The 23,014-nt window shown below is 39.0% G+C and overlaps 1 protein-coding gene across 1 annotated transcript; it reads left to right on the top strand.

The window, feature by feature from the left end:
• The first annotated feature begins 8,589 nt into the window (after window positions 1-8,589).
• LOC108710984 (eukaryotic translation initiation factor 4E) lies at window positions 8,590-22,464 on the top strand. The gene is made up of 7 exons (XM_018252250.2): window positions 8,590-8,662; window positions 10,061-10,167; window positions 19,089-19,184; window positions 20,135-20,198; window positions 20,950-21,063; window positions 21,323-21,462; window positions 22,254-22,464. The coding sequence occupies exons 1-7, from the start codon at window positions 8,645-8,647 to the stop codon at window positions 22,366-22,368; spliced, it is 654 nt and encodes a 217-aa protein (XP_018107739.1). The 5' UTR covers window positions 8,590-8,644; the 3' UTR covers window positions 22,369-22,464.
• The last annotated feature ends 550 nt before the right edge of the window (window positions 22,465-23,014 follow it).

The raw sequence follows: 23,014 nt of genomic DNA, 5'->3' as shown, positions 1-23,014 counted from the left end.
TCCAGTGTCCCTGCAGATTTGTGCTGAGTTGCACATACCAAAATAATGTGCATGTTCCTTTGAATTGGATAATTTGCAACTAATATTTGCAGTGGATTGTGTCGCTTCCAGCGTGCAATATTCACACACCATAATCACTTGATTTGTATCAGTGTTAACGTGTGGGCAATTTTGCAGTCATGTTAGTAAATGAGACTTCTTGTCTGCTTTCTGGTGCTGATAGCCCCAGTTTATTTTCAGAGGCAAACAGAATTCATCATTGAGTTTCCAGCCTGCTCTGTGTTCTGTAATGCATTTGTCACTGAAAAATATTAAACCTGTTGTTTCAGGATGCCCAACCATTGTCTCTGTGCCTTCTTCTGCCATCTTTCCATTTGTGTGTCAACATGACGTTCCCAACTTGTGTGCTGTGAGATTTGACATGCAATCATTCGCTGCAGACACACAGAAGCACATCATGTCAGCAAATTGCCCTAGAAATGGGAATAGCAGAAGAAAACTATTAATGTGCTCGGTGGCAGAACAAGGTGTTAACCCCTTCAGTACAGAGCAGAGCACACGTGTACAGTGAAGGCATTCCTGACAGCCCAACTTCTTAGTGAGAATCAGTTTTGCTTCTGTAATGAAGCTGGAGCTTTAAAGGGGACCCGTCACCCAAACAAAATTATTCCAAATCCTATTTTATCATGTTAGTCAAGCAAAATGAACTTTAATTACACTGTATAAATTATTTGAATATTGTTTCCATCAGTCTGGGAACTCATAATTATAGCAACCAGGAAGGAGCCATTTTGTGGAACTTGTTATTAAGAGAAGCCTTGTATCATCTCAGAATCTTGTTTGTGCACCAGGGGACAGGGACCCAATGTCCATCCCCATGCCCTGGTTACACAATTAAATCGTTAAGAGAGCTGGGGGAATGCAGGGAGAGCAGTGACATCTAGGAAGTGCTGAATGGAAAGTGAAAGTAATTGCCTGCCCCGCCTCTATGCCACTGGCATAGAGGAGGGGCAGACAATATTTGATTGACAGCTGATATTTTTAAATGCGTTTACAACAGCTATGAATGCTTTAATAAAAAAAAGAAATTGGATTTCATATTTAATTTAAAAAGGACTTTTATTATACAGAATTTTATGTCTGGGTGACGGGTCCACTTTAAATATTGTGAGCTTCCTAAAGGAGCTTATTAAAATCAAAGAGAAGTGGATTACAAAATTGCAAATATACCCAGTGGAGCACAGAGAAGTCTGTTTAAAAAAAGGTGACAGGAGTAAGGAACTATTCCTTATTTTCTTCAACAGCATAGAAACACTTACTATCTAACACGTTGCTGAAGCTTTTACACACACGTCAGGTACACAAAGGCCCAAACAGCTTCCCACCAGCCCAATAAATAGTGACTGTCTATGGCATCTTACAGCAGCCCCTCTGGCATTTGTTAGAACCCACAGATTGCCAGTCTGGTCCTGGTCTCTGTCTGTCCTATGAAATAGGGTCAATATACACTACAATTGCTTTCTGCTGAATTGTGCTAATTACCGGATAATTCCAATACTGTTGCAATTTTGTACAGGTAAGTAAAACGTTTAGACAGGTATCATCACCATGGAGTCATCATTTATGAATGCACACATTTCTACTAACATCGACCGCACCCATTTTTCCCGATATGGAATTGTCTTAATGGCTTCTTGTAAGCAGAGTTTTGTATGGTCTACCTTCATAAAAAATCACAATACATTTGTCTCTTATTTACATTATATACATTTAAAATGCAAAATATATACAGGTATGGGATCTGCTCGGGACCTGGGGTTTTCCGGATAATGGATCTTTCCGTAATTTGGATCTTCATACCTTAAGTCTACTAGAAAATCAATTAAACATCAAATAAACCCTATAGGCTGGTTTTGCCTCCAATAAGGATTCATTATATCTTACTTTGGATCAAGTACAAGGTTCTGTTTTATTATTACAGAGAAAAAGGAAATAGTTTCTAAAATAAAACAAGAAGTAAATTCAGCACTTAACGTGGTCTTTTCTTGGATGTGTCTTAATGCCATCTAATGACCTTCCTGCAATTCAGAACTTTCTGGATAATGGGTTTCCAGATAACAGAACCTATACCTGTATTTAAGGTATATTCAAGCCTTTATAATTTCATTGCAAACAGCTTATCTTTATCCACTACAATCTATTATATGTACCCCTGTCAACATTGTCTTGGCCTTTTGAAAGCCATGCATAAAATATGAGCTTTCCCTTCTTCCTTCAAAGCTCCTCAACCACCTCCTGGCTGCTTCTATCTGCTCAGGACATTGTGTTGCCCATTGCGTTTAATTATTTACCCCAGCCTAATGAACGTCAGTTTTCTAGTAATGCATGTAGATGCAAGAGTACAGTAATCTCCCTCAGCTGTAGGCAATTTCATCTGGTTAGTCTGTGTGATTCACTATTACCTCAAAATCATCCTCAATGATATTCTGAATATGAACCCTTATATTTTGCACAACTTAAGGTCGTGTAAAGGATGTATCTCAAAGATTTGGTGTATCAGTAAGATTGCCAGCTATTTATTAGCCTCTGGGAAGACCCAGCCTCAACACTGGGTAGAATGAGGTCCATTTAGAGATGTTATCAAATATTAAGTGATAAAAAATTTTTTAGCAAGGGTTACAGTGAAAAAAACGGAGAAACTGATGGTCACTGGACCAAGCATTACATTTTGCATTAATAATTGCCCTGATCTCACAGGCCTCTATTTACACCCCTTTTCTGTAGCACATATTCAGTGGATTGCTTCCAGTATACATATCTTTTGGTGCAAGTGATATAAAGGCAATGCTGGAATTGAATTGAAGCCATCCATATAAAATGCATAAAGCTGTCAGTTATCCAGTGTGTCATTTACTAGCCTGCAGGGATGCAACGTCATTACGTCTCCTGACTTCATTGTTAAGCGATGAAAATATTGTGTAAATGATGCTCAACAGTAAGGGGCTTTTCATACAGTCTAAAGAGGATTCAACCTTTAATTTTATATGTATGCTTATAATCTTACAACATTTATAGTGTTAACGGTAATGTCTATACAAACATATATGTGTAAGATACAGCAGGCTTGTTAGCTTATATCTCTTAGGGTAAGGCCACACGAGGAGATTCGGGGAGATTTTGTCGCCTGGCGACTAATCGCCTCGTCTTTTGAGCGACTATCTCCCCGAACTGCCTCAGCGTTGCCTCAGTTAGGCACTTCGGGCGACTATATAAAACGCATCACCGCGTGTGCATTAGCACAGGTGACTTTTCATTGCAGCCTATGGGGAAAAACGCTGAGGCAGTTCGGGGAGATAGTCGCTCAAAAGATGAGGCGATTAGTCGCCAGGCGACAAAATCTCCCCGATTCTCCTCGTGTGGACTAGCCCTTAAACTGTAATCAGCTACTCAGTTACAAATATCCTTTCAAGAGTCTTTCCCTGTTAGCACCAAAGATATGGATAAGGCTAGTTAGTCTGATACAGTCCTGCAGAATATATCTACATTGCATGTCAAATTACATAATTGTTAAAAAAGGAAAAAAAATTTCATTGCTTACATATTCCCTCATCAACAGTGGTCTAGGTATAGTGGAGTAGATGTCACAACTATAGGAGGCTGTAGGAGAAGGAGTTCATGATAAGACCCAAGACCCGTGTCTATGCCTTCTTATGTATACATATGGATGTGTTGTGAAAGGGGGCCCCAAAAACATTTTGACTGGGAGACCTAGGCAATTCTGTTCACTCAGTATATCAAGGGAAGTTTATTAATTTGGTTTATCAAGGGAAGCTGAAATCTTTTTTTATATAATGCTATGATGTCAGAGAGACATTTTGAAAAACAAATACATATAGAACAATGGCACCATATGATATGACTAGTGATGGGCGGATTTCTCCTGTTTCGCTTCGCCGAAAAATTAGTGAATTTCCCGCAAAATGGCAAAAAATCGTGAATCAAAAAGTTCCCAAAAAAATCGTGAAATTTGAAAGTTTTCACGAAAAAATCGTGCAAATTGGACGTTTTCACACAAAAATTGTGAAATTAGAAGGATTCCACTCAAAAATCGTGAAATTTGAAGGATTTCACTCAAAAATCTTGAAATTTGAAGGTTTTCAGGAAAAAATCGTGAAAATCGGACATTTCACTCAAAAATCTTGAAATTTGAAGGTTTTCACTACAAAATCGGGAAAATCTGACATTTCATGGAAAAATCGTGAAACTCGGAAATTCGGCGCAAATTCGTGCCAGGCAAATTTATTCGCCCATCACTAGATATGACATAAAATAGCCTATTGGCTGTGTTATCAATAGGAATTATTCTCTGTATCTACCTTTCCACTAAGGCCTCCTTGTGTTGCTGTTAAATGGCAATGCCTCCTTACTGTCAGGTATAATAACTGTATTAGGCAGGGCAGAGAATAATCCCACAATTGTGTTATCTAAAATGAAGAGATTTATGAGAAGACAAAGCAAAAAAGATAAAAGAGCAGGCAGAAGCAATGGAAATATTTTCCCTACCACATTCTTCGGAAAAACAGTCAAAATTAAATTATACAGACTTTTTAGAAGGTGAATTAAATTACCCTTTAATTGAAAACAAATGTAATTTACTGCTATTGTACATTTCCAATGTAGGACTGATTATGTGTTTTGGAGCCAACATGTATTACAATACTGATGTAATATTAAAAGATCTTTTTAACTCTTGTGCAGGCTTTGGGCCATAAGAATGATATGGTGGGCCACATCCGACCAATGGACCCCATGTATTAGTAACGGAGTAACTGAGTGTATTGTTTTGTATTGCATTTATCTCGCAGAAGTGACACCCTTGCTGGCCAATCAGTCAAATGCTGTTCGAATAATCAATCAAGATGTCCACAGTTCACCTTTGTAATTAAATGTGCTTTTAAATGTCCCTATCTTTGCCATTGTGTGACCCAGCTGTTACTCCTTTCTATGAGTGTTTGAGTGGACATACATTGGAACCCATTTTGGTTGCTACCAGCATGAAAATGAACTACATATGTGACATTATTTTTTTTATCATTATTATTTTTAGGCTGGAGTATCAGACTTCATGGAGCCACATTCTTAAACAAAATAAGACCGTCCAACCAATGACCTTACATCTATTGTTGAACAACCTCAGCTTCCAGCTGTCAATAGATTTTGATGATTGTAGTTAAAAAAAAGCTCAAGGCAGAGGACTAATTTGACTTTCCAGGGCCCATCCTGCAAACAACTTTTTGGGGCACCTCCACTTTGTGTTATAGTGCACCCTCCCCTCAGTACCTGCCATTATATGGATCAAATGGTGCCGGTGCTCGCAGTAGAAAGGGTACCAGGGGAATATGGAACCCTGCTGGGCCCCCCTTGCTGTCACAGCATCTTTAGTTACACCACTAACTTAAGGGTTGTAGGGTATACCTGATAATGGTGCTACTCACGATACTGTACCCACTATCCAGAACCCAAAACTCCATTCTTGAATCCACTTTTACAGCTGTCTTTTCTAACTTGGAAAGCATTGGGTGTTTTTAAGGGAAATTACACCCATCTTTTTCATAAGCTCATTCAGTTTATGTAAAAAAAGGTTCATTCCTGCATGCCTTGCACAGCATCAGTTATAGACTTGCAAAACGACAAAATTAGGAGCTGCACACACAAATTATGCTTTTTATTGTGAGCGACAGAGTGTGACAATCTCTGGCAAAGGGAGGGTTATCCCTCCTCAAAATGTTATCCATTTTGTCACACTCGGTAGCTCACAATAAATGGGTTAACCACACGGCATAATCAGTGCGTGTGCCTCCTCATTTTGTCTTTTTGCTGTGACTTCATTTACTCCAGGGACCAGAAGGGGCTTTCATCCAGGAAGCAAATGAGGCTGTACAGTAGCTGTTAATGTGCGATGGAACATAGAAGGTTATTGTAGGATAAAAAAAATCATAAGTGCTTAAAGTTTAGCAGTACCAAGATAATTCAGAGAAATGCAAAGCCATTTTGTTGTTAAAAAAATGAATCTAAGATTGAATTTCCATGACCCAACTACCCTTAGGGCTCTTACAGACAAGCATTTCTCCTGCATTCCTCTGCGGTAGCTTTTACATTCCTTCTACTGCAAGGGAAGACATGAGTTAATGTACCCCATCGTTTCTGATTGTGGTTGTAAGTTTCATTGCACCTGCGTTAATCAGTTTTGTGCAGTTCAGCGAGTACAGCTTCTTTGTTGGAAATCATGGACTGCATTAACACATGTGTTTTTTTTTGCAGTGGAATGCATATAAAAGCCAATGCAGGGAACACATGAAGAAACGCTCATCTGTAAGAGCAATTTGGCCATACATTGGCCAATAAAAACTACTGATTTAGTGCCTCCATACCTAGTTGGCAGCTTGTTGGCCTGTGTATGGGGCCACCAACAGGCCTGCCTGACCAATATTTGGCCACAAATCAGGCAGATATCAATCAGACATTTTTTAAAATCCTGTTGGATGAGGAACACATCAGTATGCATTGGCAAACTATCTGATCAACCTAATTTGGGTGGCCATATCGGGTACAGAATGACAATGCATGGTAATGGATGGCAATTACTGCTTGTAGAACAGCTTCAAGCAGCGCACTGTTCGACCTCATTTACAACATTGTGCTGGATTTAAACAGTTTTACCTGCTCCGATTGCCATTTATTCAGATTAAAAGGTATTCTTAGGTGCTAGGTCACTTGCTGAAGAGTAGATTTCCCACTGATGGCAAAGCACCCTGTCTGCCAGGGCCAGAACTTGGGGTAGGCAGTAGTGATGGGCGAATCTGTGGCGATCGCTTGGCCGAAATATTGGTGAATTTACCGTGAAATTTACGAAACTGTGAAAAATGTGCAAAATGCATTGAAGGCAATGGTGTCAAAATTATTTGGTCGCGCGTCCATTTTTACTAGCGTCAATTATTTTGACGTGGCGCATTTTTCGTCGGCAAATTGTCCCCGCAGTTTCGCGAATTAATTTGCTTGAGCTGAAATGTGTAAATTCACTGCAAATTCGTGTCTGCCGAATTTATTCGCCCATCACTAGTAGGCAAAGTACACAGGTGCATAGGGTGCACTAAGAAGATCACGCATTTCTGATCAGACAGACATCAAATAAGTGACATTGGCATAGGGATTTTGGGAGTGACAGTAGTGGTGAAACAAGTGTGAGTCTAAGAGCTTTTACTCACCACTGTTTACTTATGAGTTTCCCACTGCATGGGAAGAAAAGTTGACAGAAGACTATGATTAAGTGCTCATTGGCACAAAACGTGTAAGGCTATGTATTTATCTACTTTGTGGCCTAAATAAAGTTCCGAGTTCGTTTACAAGCCTGTTTGTGGGATCTCTGAGTGCCTGCCATTTTATTCTTTGGTTGGATACCTCCACCGCGAGCTGTAGGTCTGGGGTATGAGCACCCAGGCCCCACACATTACTGGTGACACAATAACCTTTTTAGGTTTTTACATTGGGACTTTCTCTTTAAGTATAAGAAAAGTTGACAGACCCTATTCTTTCCAATAGAGCCTGTGCCCACAGCACTTTGCTGAACCATGGAATTCAAGTAAGGTACAACATGCAGAATCTCGCTTGCAGTTGCTACTGCATTGCCACTGCACCAGCTGTAAAAATGGGGGTCTGTGTATCTTATGTTCCCATTTGGTGAAATTGCCAAAACCTTGACTGGTCTTTGTTTTTTGTATGGTTTCTGAATTATTGGCCTTACCATTCTGGCTTCTAATGTACAGATAAAAGTGTTATCTGGTCGTCAGGGGGGTTACTGACCACAACAGCCAAAAGTAAGACACTACTACGACTACCATTCTTATACGGTCCATTTTGATTACTGAATTGCTCCCTAGTTGTAAGGGGAACCCCAAGTTGTCAGAAAACAGTTTATTATTTAATAAACAAAAAAAATGAAACATGAAGACCAACTGTATTTTTTCCTAGCATTTTGCTGTCTACATCATACTAAAAGTTAATTTTAACAAGAAGAATCCCTTTAAAAGGTACTTCAAGTTCACAAAAGGGACACCCAGAATGACAATTAAGCACCAAAACGATCAAAAATGCGTTGATACTTTTTTAACTTAAGGGAGATCAGAGTGGAAACTTGGGTCCCATTGGTTCCACAAAGCCTTCTTCAGCTAGCAATATTTACCTGGGATGGAGGAGTATTGGTGTACTGTGCAACACATGGCCCTTCAGCTATTGTTCCGCAACAGCTCTCAGAACCTTTTTGGGTGTTGTGAGTTGTAGTTTCAACAGCAGCCAAAAAGGAACAGTATCATGGCAAGTGACTGAGTACCCTGTAAGCAGATACAGCTTTTAGGTTAATAGCCACAGCCTAACAGGTGTTAGAAGCAGTGTAGCTATCTATTCAGCCCTAGAGTATATACTTCTTATGTGTATCATTCATTTAGTAAGGTGATTGTAAGTAAAGCTGGCAACAATGTAATGTTTTTCGGTATTAAGGGTTTTGTCTCTTTAAGATACTAATTGCTCCCATATAAAGGGAGGGGGGGATGGTATAAAGCTGCCCTGGGGGATTCTCTTGGATATCAGAATGGCAGCATCTGAAGCAGTAAGTAGAAGTGGTTATAGAAGCTCTATAAGTGCTAATTCAGTGCATCATAACCATTCTGTGAGCAGGCAGATATATATATATATATATATATATATATATATATATATATATATATATATATATATCTCTAGAATGCTCCAAATTACAGAATGGCCATAGACTACAATAAATCTAATATTTAAAAATGATTTCCTTTTTCTCTGCAATATTAAAATACTTGATGGTTACTAAGCTGTATGAATCCATATTTGTGGCATAACAATTCTTTTGCCACAAATCAGTTTGACCTCTTGTGGAGATAGAGATTCTACTTTTTCTTTATGTGCTGGCAGTTTTACATTTGTGCGCACACTCCCTTTAGCGTAGCTTTCATTAAGAGCCATAGGAAACCCAAGCAAACACAATATAAAACGCAAATGGTTTCAGGTAATGAAAATGGTTGCTACCTTTGCTAGGCAAAATTTACATTTTATTGTTACCCTATACAGGCATGGGATCTGAAATCCAAAAACTGGTTATCCAGAAAGCTCCGAATTATTGAAAGGCCATCTTCAATAGAGTTTGTTTTAATCAAATAATTTATAAAAATATTTTCCTTTATTCTCTGTAACAAGAAAAAAGTACATTGTACTTGATCCAAACTGATATAATTAATCCTTATTGAAAGCAAAACAATCTTATTGGGTTTAAGTAATGTTTAAATGATTTCAAGTATGGAGATCCACATTAGGAAACCTTATCCTTAAAACCCCAGGTCGCGAGCCTACTGGATAACATGAATGCAGGTGAAATGCAACATGCTGCGTCCCACCTGCGTTTGGCACTTGCATGCGTCTGTGTGAGTACAGCCCTCTTGACAATGATTGAGTGCGTCTTCTCCTGCGCTCCATTGCGGCTGAACGGAAGAAAGCGCAATGCAGGGGAGCGCAGGAAAAAACGCCCGTGTGTAAGAGTCCTAAGAGAAAAAATGCCATATTTTCCATTTCCTTTCAACCTTATTAATTCAAGCTCATTTAAATTTACCCTGTACAAAAATGATTTTTTTTGAATAATAATGCTTTTTATGTTTATTATCCTATTTATTAGAAATTGGAAAGCAAAACAAAATGTTTACATTATTCCATGTAATGCACTTTGTAAATGTGCCTTGAGAATCCCTAAATCCATGATACAGAACATGAATAATGAACTGATTGCTGCAGCAAATCTGCAATGATGGCTCTAAAATATGATAAAAGTATGAGAATCCTATGCAAACATCATGCATAAAAATGTTTAAAAAGTACTAATTGTGAGCAAAAATATCACAGAAAACATTTTCAGTGTTAAATATCCTTGCATGTCACTGTATATGCTGTTGAACTTGTTACCCTGTTTGTGCCACCTCTTCTTTAGTTAAGCATTAAGGAGCTCTCTCGAGAAAAACTGGACAATGAAAAAAGGCGAAAGAAAAAAGAATCTGCAATTCTGGAAAAAGTGTCCAAGCACCCTCTGCAAAGCAGGTACAACATAGATTATACATGAAGTAGATTGAGAGGCAGTATTAAGGGACATTCCACTATCAGCCACTAGGGGGTGTTATGCTTCAAGGCATAGTAAGTGGAAGAAGTAAAAAAACATCCTTGTAATCACAGTCCATTTACATTGTCCCTTCCCTTGGAACTGCTTTTTGTTATTTTAGCAATGAAGTCATCTACTAGCTATTTGCGTTTTGAATTGCTGTTCAATGTTCATTGCTGGGTAAAACATCTGTTCTTTAAGGATCATGGGGTGCATTCTTCTCAGGCGTTTTTCAGACCAAATTCTGCCAAGGAGCCTGGATTTCAGGCCAAACCATGTAAAACACTATGTACAACTAATCACAAGCTCCTCAGGCTGGTTCACAGCTCTGCTGGCTGAACAAATGCCATTTAGAATTTAACTTCTGTTCCAGGAGCCCAATAAGTGTATAGGCTCTCGTGAAAAAAAAATCTGCATTAACGTAAGGGGAAAAAGACACTTGGTACCAACTGTTAATAGGAGAGCCGTCCATGCATCACCTATGAGAGTGAAACCATAACATTGTGCATGTAAACGGCTCCCTGTACTTTTACATTAAAGGGGTGGTTCACCTTTACGTTAACGTTTAGTATGTTATAGAATGATTAATTCTAAGCAACTTTTAAGTTGGTCTTCATTATTTTTTTTTTTATATAGATTTTTTTTTTCACTATTTGCCTCTGTCAGACTTTTCCAACTTTCAAATTGGGTTCTCTTACAAACATATGCTCTGTAAGGCTACAATGTATTGTTTTTGCTACTTTTTTATTGCTCATCTTTCTATTCAGGCTCTCTCCTGTTCATATTCTAGTCTCTTCCCCCCCCCCCACCACATGCATGGTTGCTAGGGTAATTTGGATCCTAACAACCAGCAGGGATGGATTTACATGGCAGGCACCCTTAGGCTGCTGCCCTTCGTCGCCCCCCCTTCATTTGTGCACATGCACAAATTTTCATCATTGGGTCCAAAGCACTGGGGGATTGGCACATGGGGAAATTTTTTAAAAAAAAACTATAGTATCTGTTGCCCATATCTAGTACTAGCACAATGTGGGTATGGTTGGGCAGCAATCCTGCTGCCCTAGGCCTGGGCCTTTGTGGCCTTTCCCCAAATCCGGGCCTGGCAACCAGACTGCTAAAACTACAAGCTAGAGAACTGCTGAATTAAAAGCTAAACTCAAAATCCACAAATAGTAATAAATGAAAATTAAATTGCAATCATCATAGTAAGAGTCAATGCAAAGTTGAACAATCCCTTTAAGGGCAGAGACACACGCTGCTATTTCGGGAGATTAGTCGTCCAGCGATAAATCGATTCTTCGGGCGACTTACCTCCCTGAACTGCCTTCTGCCGGTTAAAATGGAAATCATTGGCAGGATGGCAATTGGCGGGAACGCTTCGTTTTCTGAAGTCGACCGAAGTTGCCTCACGAGGAAACTTTGGATGACGTCAGAAAGTTAAAACGATCCAAGTGCCATCCTGCTGGCGATTTACATTCTAGCCGGCGGAAAGGCAGTTTGAGGAGATTAGTCACTGGGCGACTAATCTCCTGAAATAGCATCGTGTGTCTCTGCCCTAATACGAATATAGCAATATTTTCGCTGGCAGACACTATTTATCAAACAACTCAAGCTCCTTATTTAAGAACCAGATTGTGTGATAACATATTTAAACTTGGATTCACATGCTGTTTGCACTCCTTTATCAAAGCAACTTCATTACAAAACTCCCTAAAACGGCTGCAGTCATTATTTTGCTAGTTACACACTGTAGGCAATAGCAGAACGTCATGTGTTTAGGAAAAAATCTTTTTTAAGGTAATAAGTTGCTGAGTATACAAACTTTCTGATAATCAAGATATATTGTATGCATTTTAGTCACAGCGCAAAATAGGCATGCTTTTTTTTTTTTTTTCGTTTTTAGCAACAGTGCTGCTTCTATAGTCTGCAGCATTCAGTCCTTCAATTTGGAGGCACTTTCTGCTTGTATAATCTTCCTTAGAGATACTCCCCTGGAGTATGCCGGTTTCCTCCTACACTCTAAAAACATACATGACATTTTATTCACCTATTGGAAGGGGATTTAAATCAGACCTCATAATTGAGGAAATTTAATAAAAGTGCAGTGTTCAGTCTAACGAAAATAGGGAACCCGTTATCCAGAAAGCTCCTCATTGCGGAAAGGCCATCTCCCATTTTATTCAAAAGCTATTTCCTTTTACTCTGTAATAATAAAACCGTAGCTTGTACTTGATCCAAACTAAGATGAAATTAATCCTTAATGGAAGCAAAACCAGCCTATTGGGTTTATTTAACGTTTACATGATTTTCTAGTAGACTTAATGTATAAATATCCAAATTACGGAAAGATCCATTATTCAGAAAACCACAGGTCCTGAGCATTTTGGATAATAGGTACAATAAAGCAAACATGGCTATTGGTTACTAGACCTAGTGATATTTATTACATAACCTCTGATGTGATCTTATTTTGACTCTGGGTTAGAGATGTCGCGAACTGTTCGCCGGCGAACTTGTTCGCGCGAACATCGGGTGTTCGCGCTCGCCGGAAGTTCGCGAACGTCGCGCGACGTTCGCCATTTTGGGTTCGCCATTGTTGGCGCTTTTTTTTGCCCTCTCACCCCAGACCAGCAGGTACATGGCAGCCAATCAGGAAGCTCTCCCCTGGACCACTCCCCTTCCCTATAAAAACCGAAGCCCTGCAGCGTTTTTTCACTCTGCCTGTGTGTGCTGAAGAGATAGTGTAGGGAGAGAGCTGCTGCCTGTTAGTGATTTCAGGGACAGTTGAAAGTTTGCTGGCTAGTAATCGTTTTGATACTGCTCTGTTATTGGAGGGACAGAAGTCTGCAGGGGTTTGAGGGACATTTAAGCTTAGGTAGCTTTGCTGGCTAGTAATCTACCTTCTACTGCAGTGCTCTGTATGTAGCTGCAGTGGGCAGCTGTCCTGCTTCTGATCTCATCTGCTGACTGCTGCAATAACAGTAGTCCTTGTAAGGACTGCTTTTATTTATTTTTTTGTTGTTTTACTACTACTACTACTACTACTACTACTACTATAAGAGCCCAGTGCTATTAGTCTAGCAGTGTTGGGGAGTGGGACTGGTGTGCTAATCTGCTGCTCCTAGTAGTTCAGCAGCACCAACTTTAATTTTTTTTTTTTAATATTCATTTTTTTTTATTTTACTTTTTTTATTTTACTACCGCTGTAGTAGTGTATAAGTTGACCTTTTAGGCATTATTTGCCCTGTAGGCATTATTTGCACACTGTTTTCTTCAACCCGCCATCGAGCTGTGTGACCTTGTTCCCATTCTGTCTAAATATCCATAATATTACCGTCTCCAGAAAAAACACCGGAGTCACTTTTTTCAAGCAGCATTCATATATTTTACGTAATCCGTATCCACCGCTGTAGTAGTGTATACGTTGGCCTTGTAGGCATTATTTGCACACTGTTTTCTTCAACCCGCCATCGAGCTGTGTGACCTTGTTCCCATTCTGTCTAAATATCCATAATATTACCGTCTCCAGAAAAAACACCGGAGTCACTTTTTTCAAGCAGCATTCATATATTTTACGTAATGGCGAAAAATTACTATTTTCAGCATTTATATGGCATATTTTTTCTGGCAACTGTGCTTCAGTGGCTGCGTCCAAAAAAACTGGGCAAACAATGCCTACAAGGTCAACGTATGGCAGTTGTTTAAAGAGAACAGTAGATTACTAGCCAGCAAAGCTACCTAAGCTAAAATGTCCCTCAAATCCCTGCAGACTTCTGTCCCTCCAATACAGAGCAGTATCAAGCAGATTACTAGCCAGCAAACTTACTATCATCTGTCCCTGAAATCACTAACAGCTCTCCCCCTACACTATCTCTTCCAAGCACACACAGGCAGATTTTTCAGATACATTTTTGCCCTTGATCCCCCTCTGGCATGCCACTGTCCAGGTCGTTGCACCCTTTAAACAACTTTAAAATCATTTTTCTGGCCAGAAATGTCTTTTCTAGATGTTAAAGTTCGCCTTCCCATTGAAGTCTATGGGGTTCGCGAACCGTTCGCGAACCGCTCGCATTTTTGCGCAAGTTCGCGAATATGTTCGCGAACTTTTTTTCCGACGTTCGCTACATCCCTACTCTGGGTGCCACTTTCTCAATACACACCCTTTCCTCAGTTTTAAAACTCTTCAAATAAAAAAGGGCACATTGCATTGTCACAGGAAGTTCAGCTTTGACGGCTGGGTGGAAAGAGAACAGGGCTGCTTAAAGGCCAGTAAGTGACCTGCTCTCGCCTATTTTCTTTACATTCACTTCAAAGGACAGTGTTGTAATTATCACTTCAGATTTTAAGAGAATTGCAGTGTATCAATTGGTTGTACGGTGTCACCCAGCCTTGTGGCATAGCCTTTAAGAGATACTTAAGAAATCTAATCCTTTTTTACAGCTATCATAACATTTTCTTTGCATGCTATTTATAATTTTGCCATAGTATTTACCCAGTGCTTTTACATTACCAGTCCCATCCCCCATGTTTTACTATGAAGAGGGCTGCCATATTTGTGCAGCAGTAGTCCATTAGCATTGGAAACTAGACAAATTGACACAGGATAAACATGTTGGAAAAACAGACTGGTTTAGGCCAGAGCTGGGCCAACCCAGCCAGGCGCCCTAGGCAACTTGGCCGGGCACGGTGTCGGCTGCGTGCTTGGGTGCGCATCCGCGAAAGTACATCACCTATAGGTAAATTTAAACATGTTTTTTTGTCACTATCACTTTAAAGTGGACCTGTCACCTACACATAAAAAACTACATAATGAAAGTCCTTTCCAAATTAAATATGGAACCCCAAAGATTTTTTTCATTAAAACATCCATACCTGTTATAAAGGTGTTTAAATATCTAAACTGTCAATCAAATATTACCTGTCCCGCCTCTATGCCCGTGGCATAGAGGAGGGGCAGTCAATTACTTTCACTTTCCATTCAGCACTTCCTACATGTCACTGCTCTCCCCACATTCCCCCTTCCCTCCTCAGGCTCTATAATTGTGTAGGGCACTGCACATGGACATCAGGTCCCCCAATCTGGTGCATACACAAGATTTTAGGGTGATACACAATTTTCCTTAACCGTGTCCACAAAATGGCAGCTGCCTGCTTGCTGTGATTGTATAATTCCAAAACAGAAGGAAACAAAATTTAAATAATAAATACAGTGTAAGTAAAGTTTATTTTGCTCAACTAACATGATAGAAAAGAATTTGAAATTATTTCTTAGGGTGACAGGTCCCCCTTTAAAGGTGAATCTCACCTATTCAGCAGAAATGTAAAATTGTTGAAATTCTTGGCACTAGCACCCTAGTGGGCCACATTTTTTCCTGGACTAATCATGGTGTGAACAAACCAAATTTGCACTGGAGCTGTTCGATTTAACCGGCCTTACAAATAATGCAACTTGTGGGGGTCCCAGTCTGCATACAAACACAAAAAAGAATGCAGCATTCTGTTGACTCGGTTAGGCCCATGTGCCGGGCAAAAAGAGGGCTCTAGATTCCTTCCCCTCTTGACAAAACCTGTACTGGCACTGTTGGGAACTGTCCACTTAAATGTACACCATTCACTTCATTACTAAATGGAACTAATCCCCCAAATCTATGTTCTTGTAAACTAGACATTCATAATATAAGGACTGATCTTTTAATGAGTATTCACCAAATGACAAAAAAACTAAAATATTATCCTATGTTCAGCGTGCATCTAGTTTTAAGTTGGGGTATATAATTCCTGTTGCATTTGGGGAATTCTAACAATCTTTAATTTACTGAGGCAAATACTGTTGTAAATACCAACAGAAATCTGGGGCATCAGTAATGTATAGCTAATTTAACACTGCTGTCCTCATTTAACTCCATGAGTGAGGCGTCTGGTTTCCTTCAATTCATTCAAGCTTTGCTCTAGACATAGGAAATCTATTTAAAGTTAAACTGAGTCTCCTTACCAATTGCAGGTTCATTGATTGAGCTGCACATTCTACTTGTCTCTGTTGAAGGGAAATTTCCTATTAATCCTTTTTTTTTTTTTGATGTTACAGATATGAGAGCCGTTATCTGGAAATCCATTATCCAGAGCGCTCCGAATTGCAGAATGGCCATCTCACATAGACTCCATTTTAATCAAAGAATTACATTTTTCTTTGTAATAATAACACAGTACCTTGATCATAGCTAAGATATAATTAATCATTATTGAAAGCAAAACAATCCTATTGGGTTTATTTAATGTTTAAATTATTATTTAGTTGACTTAAGGTATGAAGATCCAAATTATTTATAATATCCCTTATCTGGAAAACCCCAGGTCCCGAGCATTCTGGTTAACACGTCCCATACCTGTGTATAGTTGTTCTATTCAATTATTCTATCGCAGTGTTTAAAATGGTGCTTAGATTTTTATTTTTAACATTAAACCGCTTTGCAGTTTGATTATATTGTATGTAGTTCTTAGCAACAAGGCACTGGGATGAGTGACTGGTAATAAATAAGTATTCTAGATGTATCTCGATCATAAGATGAATATTCTTTTTTTTATTATATATTATGAAAATTCTTTATTATATTCTAATTTAGGTGATATTTTTTTCTTAGTCTCCAATGGAAGATTTTTGTAGAGGTTAGAGAACCGTTAACTGAAAAGTTAGATAAAATTAAAGTTATGCATTCAAACCCCAGGTCCTGGGTATTCTTGATAACCGGTTAGGTGTTTAAACCCCCGGTCCTGAGCATTCTGGATAACAGGTCCAATACATGTGTATATAGTTGTTGTATTCTATCGCAGTGTTTAAAAAGGTCCTTAGATTTGCAGTTTGATTATATTGTTTGTAGTTCTTGGCAATAAGGCACTGGGATGCGTGACTGTTTGAATAAATAAACATTCAAGATTTACCTCGATCATAAGAATATTTATAAAGACAAATATTGTTTATAATTTAGGTTAAATATTTTTTCCTAGTCTTCGATAGAAGATATGACATTTACAGAGGTTTGAGAACCAGCTTACTGAAAGGTTAGATAATAGAAAATCTGAACAAATAATTTTTAAGACAATTGGAACCAGAGGGGAAAAAGTCCCTCAACTGAAGCCGAGAGATTACTGGCATATTTATTGCATCCCTCTGTATCCAGCAGCTCCTGGGATCACTATTAGGTGGTTAGACAGAGAACACATTGTTATCCTAATTCTGCTAGTTGCTAATTCTGCTTCTACACACTGGGATTCCTGTCTTCTCTGGTGTGGCCAAGAATCCACCTGTTCTTTCTTCTGGCCCCTGGGTCCTAGTGCTACAAAATTCCCTGATACAGATATTGATAGATGTTTATTAATTATAGTACAGGTATAGGATCAGTTATCCAGGCACCCATCTATCCAAAAAGATCCAAATTACAGGAAGGCAATCTCCATTATGACTTTTTAAACAATTCAGATTTTTTAAAATGATTTTCTCAGTAATAAAAAAACAATACCTTGTACTTCATCCCAACTAAGATATAATTAATCCTTATTGGAGGCAAAACAACCCCATTGGGTTTATTTAATGCTGAAGTTATTTTTGGTAGGCTTAAAGTGTGGTGATTCAAATTACATTATGATCATTTATCTGGAAAGCCCCAGGTCCTGAACACTCCAAATAACAGGTCCCATACCTGTACACTCTTAAATGAAGAGGGGATGGAAAAATAACAAGTCAATAAAGTGGCTAATTTAATAGTCCAGAAACACCTTGACTAAAACATAAATATTGTCTTTGCAGTTTGCAAGCTGTAGAAATTAGGGATGCACCGAATCCAGGATTCGGCCTTTTTTCAGCTGGATTCGGCCGAATCCTTCTGCCCGGCCAAACCAAATACTAATTAGCATATGCAAATTAGGGGCGGGAGGAAGATCACGTGACTTTTTGACACAAAACAAGGAAGTAAAAAATGTTTACCCCTTCCCACCCCTAATTTGCATATGCAAATTAGGATTCGGATTTGGTTCGGTATTCGGCCGAATCCAAAATAGTGGATTCAGTGCATCCCTAGTAGAAATAGATTACAATGCTGTTTTAAGGTGAAAATCAATTGCTGCCACTTCAACGTGATTTCCTTTTATTGGCAATCTTCACATCAAAGAATAATTTGATGCCGTTTCTTGTTAGAGGAAGATGGCAGCAGGATCAATATCTGAAAACTGCTGTTTGCCGTAGTTGATCAAATAAAAAATATGAAAAAATGTAAACCTCTAAATTGACAGAATATAACACAGCAGTATTGAAACTTGCAATAAAGATCTATTAAAAATGCTAATTATGACAAACCTATACCTTTAAATTTTATTCTAGAATGTGGTATATGTGGAGTTGCTATCCTATAACCTGTGGCTCTACAACTGTTCCAAAAAACAGTTCAACAGAGCCACACAATTCAGAAACTTCTTTATGGATGCCATTTGGTTGGTTATTTTCTGCACTGGGGTCGCCTGATCTTTTATACCCATGAGTATCATTCAGATGTAAAGATTTTGGGAGAGAGATACTTTTTTTTTTTTTTGCATTGAGCTTAGGAGAACAATGCAAGCATGAAAAATTTTCCTGGGTGGTGCAAAATAAGTGCTGTGGTTGGCCATTTGGTAGCCCCTATTTGGGCTGGCAGACTAAGGGAGGCTCTGTTTGGCAGGAATTCAAAAAAGCACCTGCTTTGAAGCCGCTGGGAGCAACATGTTTGGGATCACTGCTCTACATACACATTAGCTGACTATTTACTGTTTGCTTAATATGCTGCATGTGATGCAAAGTCACCATTCATTTCCTTAGCTGACTTTTATCACTCTACAGATGGGCCCTTTGGTTCTTCAAAAATGTAAAGAGCCAGCCATGGCAGTGTAACCTGCGTCTAGTCACTACGTTTAACACAGTGGAAGACTTCTGGTCGTAAGTGTGGGTTCCTGGGGGGTGTTAGCATGCAGAATAATATAATACATTTTGCTTACCTTTAGTCTGGGAGACCAAAAAGTCACTTGTATTGATCCTTTCTTAGGACCTTGATGCATTCAGTCTACCAATGACCGGCACAAAGTTTGATTCACTTGTAGTAACCCATAGCTAACAATCCGATGTTTGCTTTTGAACAGCAGAACAGTCAATGCCCCTTGCTGACTGATTGCTAAGGGTAACTAGAAGCAGAGAAAACTTTGCACTATTCCATTCATAGTGTTATAATTGTCAGTTTACATATATAAGAAAGTCATAAGTACTTGGCTATTACATTGTAAATGTTATTTATATGATGAGGCTTTAAAGGAGAACTAACCCTAAAACAAGCATAGCTAGAAATGCTGTATTTTACATATGTTTAGAACGGCTGTACCAGCCAGAAGTTCACCAAACTATAAAAATGATCTATGTCTACAAAATGGTGCCCATCTTTTAATCTTAATAGACAATCTTGTTCGTGTCACTGATACTAAACATGTTAAGTGTGCTCTAGACAGTTAAGAAGCTAACTTTAGTGGTTTTGGAATGTGAAGTTACATTTGTCATAGATGCTCATGCTACACAACTGATAATCAGTTCTCAGGCAGAATGCAGTGGTTTGTAACTATAAAATGTGAATCTGAATAATCAGTAACCAGGCTTGTATTGTGAATTTTATACCGTATTGTAAATATGCCGTAATATTGCGAGTTGGTCCCTAAACTGACAGCGGCCTAGATCAGGTGCTGCTGAAAAGATAAGCTACTGCAGGCATGTTAGGTGGCACAGAGATTGGTACTGAAACCAAACAGTGTAGTGTTTCCATCATATTTACGTTCTTTTTTTAAATGTGCAGTTTATCAAGAATTTCCCATTGGTTAAGATCCTAATTTGATTGTGTTCTTCAGATTATATACCCACATTCAGCTTGCAAGCAAACTGTCATCTGGCTGTGATTACTCTCTGTTTAAGGTAAGATGAATCTCATGTCTGTTGAGATCAGTGCACTCAACTCAATGGGCCTGCGCAATCTTTTACAAAACGGTAATGGTTCTGCAGATTCTGTCATGTACAGTGCATGGATTTTATTCACCTTTTTGCCGAAAATTAAAGTAAAATGACCTTTAACTATATGCCTGTGCACCTGCTTCACCAATTGTAGTTCACTTTGTTTTTTTCATAAACATTTCAATAAAAGATTTGTTGGTTTTTATATTCTATGTAGCTATACTAATTTAACATTTGCAACACTTATCCTAATTATCCTAGAACATGCCTTTAGGGCAGAGACGCACACTGCAATTCGGGGAGATTAGTGACAAATCTCCTCTCCTTCGGGGTGACTAATCTCCCTGAACTGCCTTCCCGCAGCTAGAATGAAAATCGCCGGCAGGATGGCACTCGGGAGTGCTTTATTTTCCGAAGTCGTCTGAAGAGCGACTTTGGAAAACGAATCTCTCCAAGTGGCAATTTTCATTCTAGCTGGAGGGGAGGCAGTTTTGGGGAGATTAGTCGACAAAGCAGAGGGAATTTGTTGCCAGGCGACTAATCTCCCCGAATTTCAGTGTGTGTCTCTGCCCTTCTATATGAACACTTGCACATGAGCCCCAAACTCCACCTTATTTTTCACAAGTCCTGTCCTTACTATGAAGTTTGTTTACCAGCCTATTATCCAAGTGAGTTCTTTCTGATAACGCCTTATAATGATTCCATTCACGAACAGGATGGGATTGAGCCCATGTGGGAAGATAGCAGGAACAAGCGAGGAGGGAGGTGGCTGATAACGCTTTCCAAACAACAAAGGCACAGTGACCTGGATGCACTTTGGCTGGAGACAGTAAGGGTGTTTCTTCAATAGAAAACAAAACGCAACACTTAATTAATTTGCTCTAGTTCACAAGATGTCACTGCAGCAAAATACCATGCAATCAATGTAGTATAATAGGAAAAATATAATCTACATGAGCACAAAAACTACACATTTTGTAAAATGAAATAATAAATAAGCATTTCTCTATTCCCTTGACTTGTATTGATTAACCTTTGGTTGGCCCCCTACAGTGAGCTGCGATTCTAATACTTGCTTGTGTTCCTAGCTCCTGTGCATGATTGGAGAAGCTTTTGATGAGTACAGTGAAGACGTATGTGGGGCAGTCATTAACATCCGGGCAAAAGGAGACAAGATGGCAGTATGGACCAAAGAAACTGAGAACCGAGAAGCAGTGACTCATATTGGGTAATAAGAATGGATTTTTAGTAAAGTTAATATTAAACATGCTAATCTATATACAGTATGTGTAAGGTTTTTTGCAAGATTCGTTGCTAAGAGTGTTCTTCAACTGAAGGACACTATCGCTCCTCTGTCTAGTGGTGCAGGTTATCACATGAAGAGACCCCTGCTTTATATGTGCATCTTGCATTATTCAGTCAACAAGGGTAACTTTAGACCTTCTATCTATGTAAGAAATATGATGGATATATTGATTGATAAACTATTGGTAAACAGCAGTAATCACAATAAACCAAATCCAGAAGTGTCGTCTGCCTGTGGAGTTTTTTGATTGATAAACTGAACCTTGGCAGCAAAGTTATTTATAGTATTTACTTTGTTTTCACTGGGTATTCCACCAAGTAATAAAATGCAGAATCGACTAATAATCACTTGCCTTCAGTAAAATCTAAAAACAAGTGATGCTAAATTAAAAAACTAAAATAAGTGTTAGTGTCCCTTTTAAAGAGACATTATACCAAGTCTGTAACTAGGACTTGCTTTCTCTTTCAAAGACTTTTTTTAACTTCATCATAGAAACTTCACCAATGTCAGGGTTGCTTAACCAAATTGCTAATAATGTCCCTTAACTTATCTCTGAGGACACAGTATGCTCTTGTTTTTCTCGATCAGTATCTCTATTTCTCTCCCCCATCCCTCATGTATCATTCTGTCAAGTTTCTTTGCCACAACTTGAATGAAACAATGACTGCTGATACGAGGGGAACTTTGCTGATGGCTTCTGTTCTTCCCCACAGGAGAGTGTACAAAGAGAGACTGGGCTTATCATCCAAAGTGGTTATCGGTTATCAGGCTCATGCAGACACTGCTACCAAGAGCAGCTCCCTTTCCAAGAACAAGTTTGTGGTCTGATGAGAAGGGACTCTCCCTTTTTTTTTTTTTTTGTTAAAGAAGAGAATTTTTCACTTGGTGTAGTTTATTTGTTAAATAAAAAACAAAATTGTGTGAGGTTCTAAATGGGTTATGTCCATGTTGAGTTATATACACTGGTGTATAATACAGGCTGTGTATGTGTGTTAGAGGCGGGGGGGGGGGAGAAACAGCAGTTTCTGGCCAAAGCAAGATTTCTATTTTAACCAGGTGTTCATGCAGTCGGGGAATATCCCCTTTTATTCAGCCACCAAACAACGTTTCGGGGGGGATCCTGATGAAGGGTGGGTGTACCCCCCCAAAACGTTGATGTTTGGTGGCTGAATAAAAGGGGATATTCCCCGACTGCATTAATCAGCGTGTGTGCGGATCCGTTTCTTACACACATTGGTTGCTAAGGGACCCGGCCAGGTCAACGGAAGGAACGCACCACCAATTGCAGGATTGGTGAACTACAGGTGTGCGGTAGGAGAATTACATTGTATTTTAACCAGGTGGCATAGACTTATCACTTATTTATAAAGGGCCAACATATTCCACTGTGCTATAGACATATGAAAAAGTTTGGGAACCCCTCTCAGCCTGCAGAACTTACTCCACTTTCAACAAAAAAGATAAAGTGGAAGTT

The sequence above is a fragment of the Xenopus laevis genome, chromosome 3L, assembly GCF_017654675.1.
Source record: "Xenopus laevis strain J_2021 chromosome 3L, Xenopus_laevis_v10.1, whole genome shotgun sequence".
NCBI lineage: Eukaryota > Metazoa > Chordata > Amphibia > Anura > Pipidae > Xenopus > Xenopus laevis.
This window is presented reverse-complemented; position numbering and strand designations above follow the sequence as displayed.

Bases quoted from the DNA above. Each gene is read 5' to 3' on its own strand.
- LOC108710984 (XM_018252250.2), top strand. The intron at 19,185-20,134 runs GTAAGTGTGGGT...TGTGTTCTTCAG, and splicing joins ACAGTGGAAGACTTCTGGTC to ATTATATACCCACATTCAGC. The intron at 20,199-20,949 runs GTAAGATGAATC...ATTCACGAACAG, and splicing joins GTGATTACTCTCTGTTTAAG to GATGGGATTGAGCCCATGTG.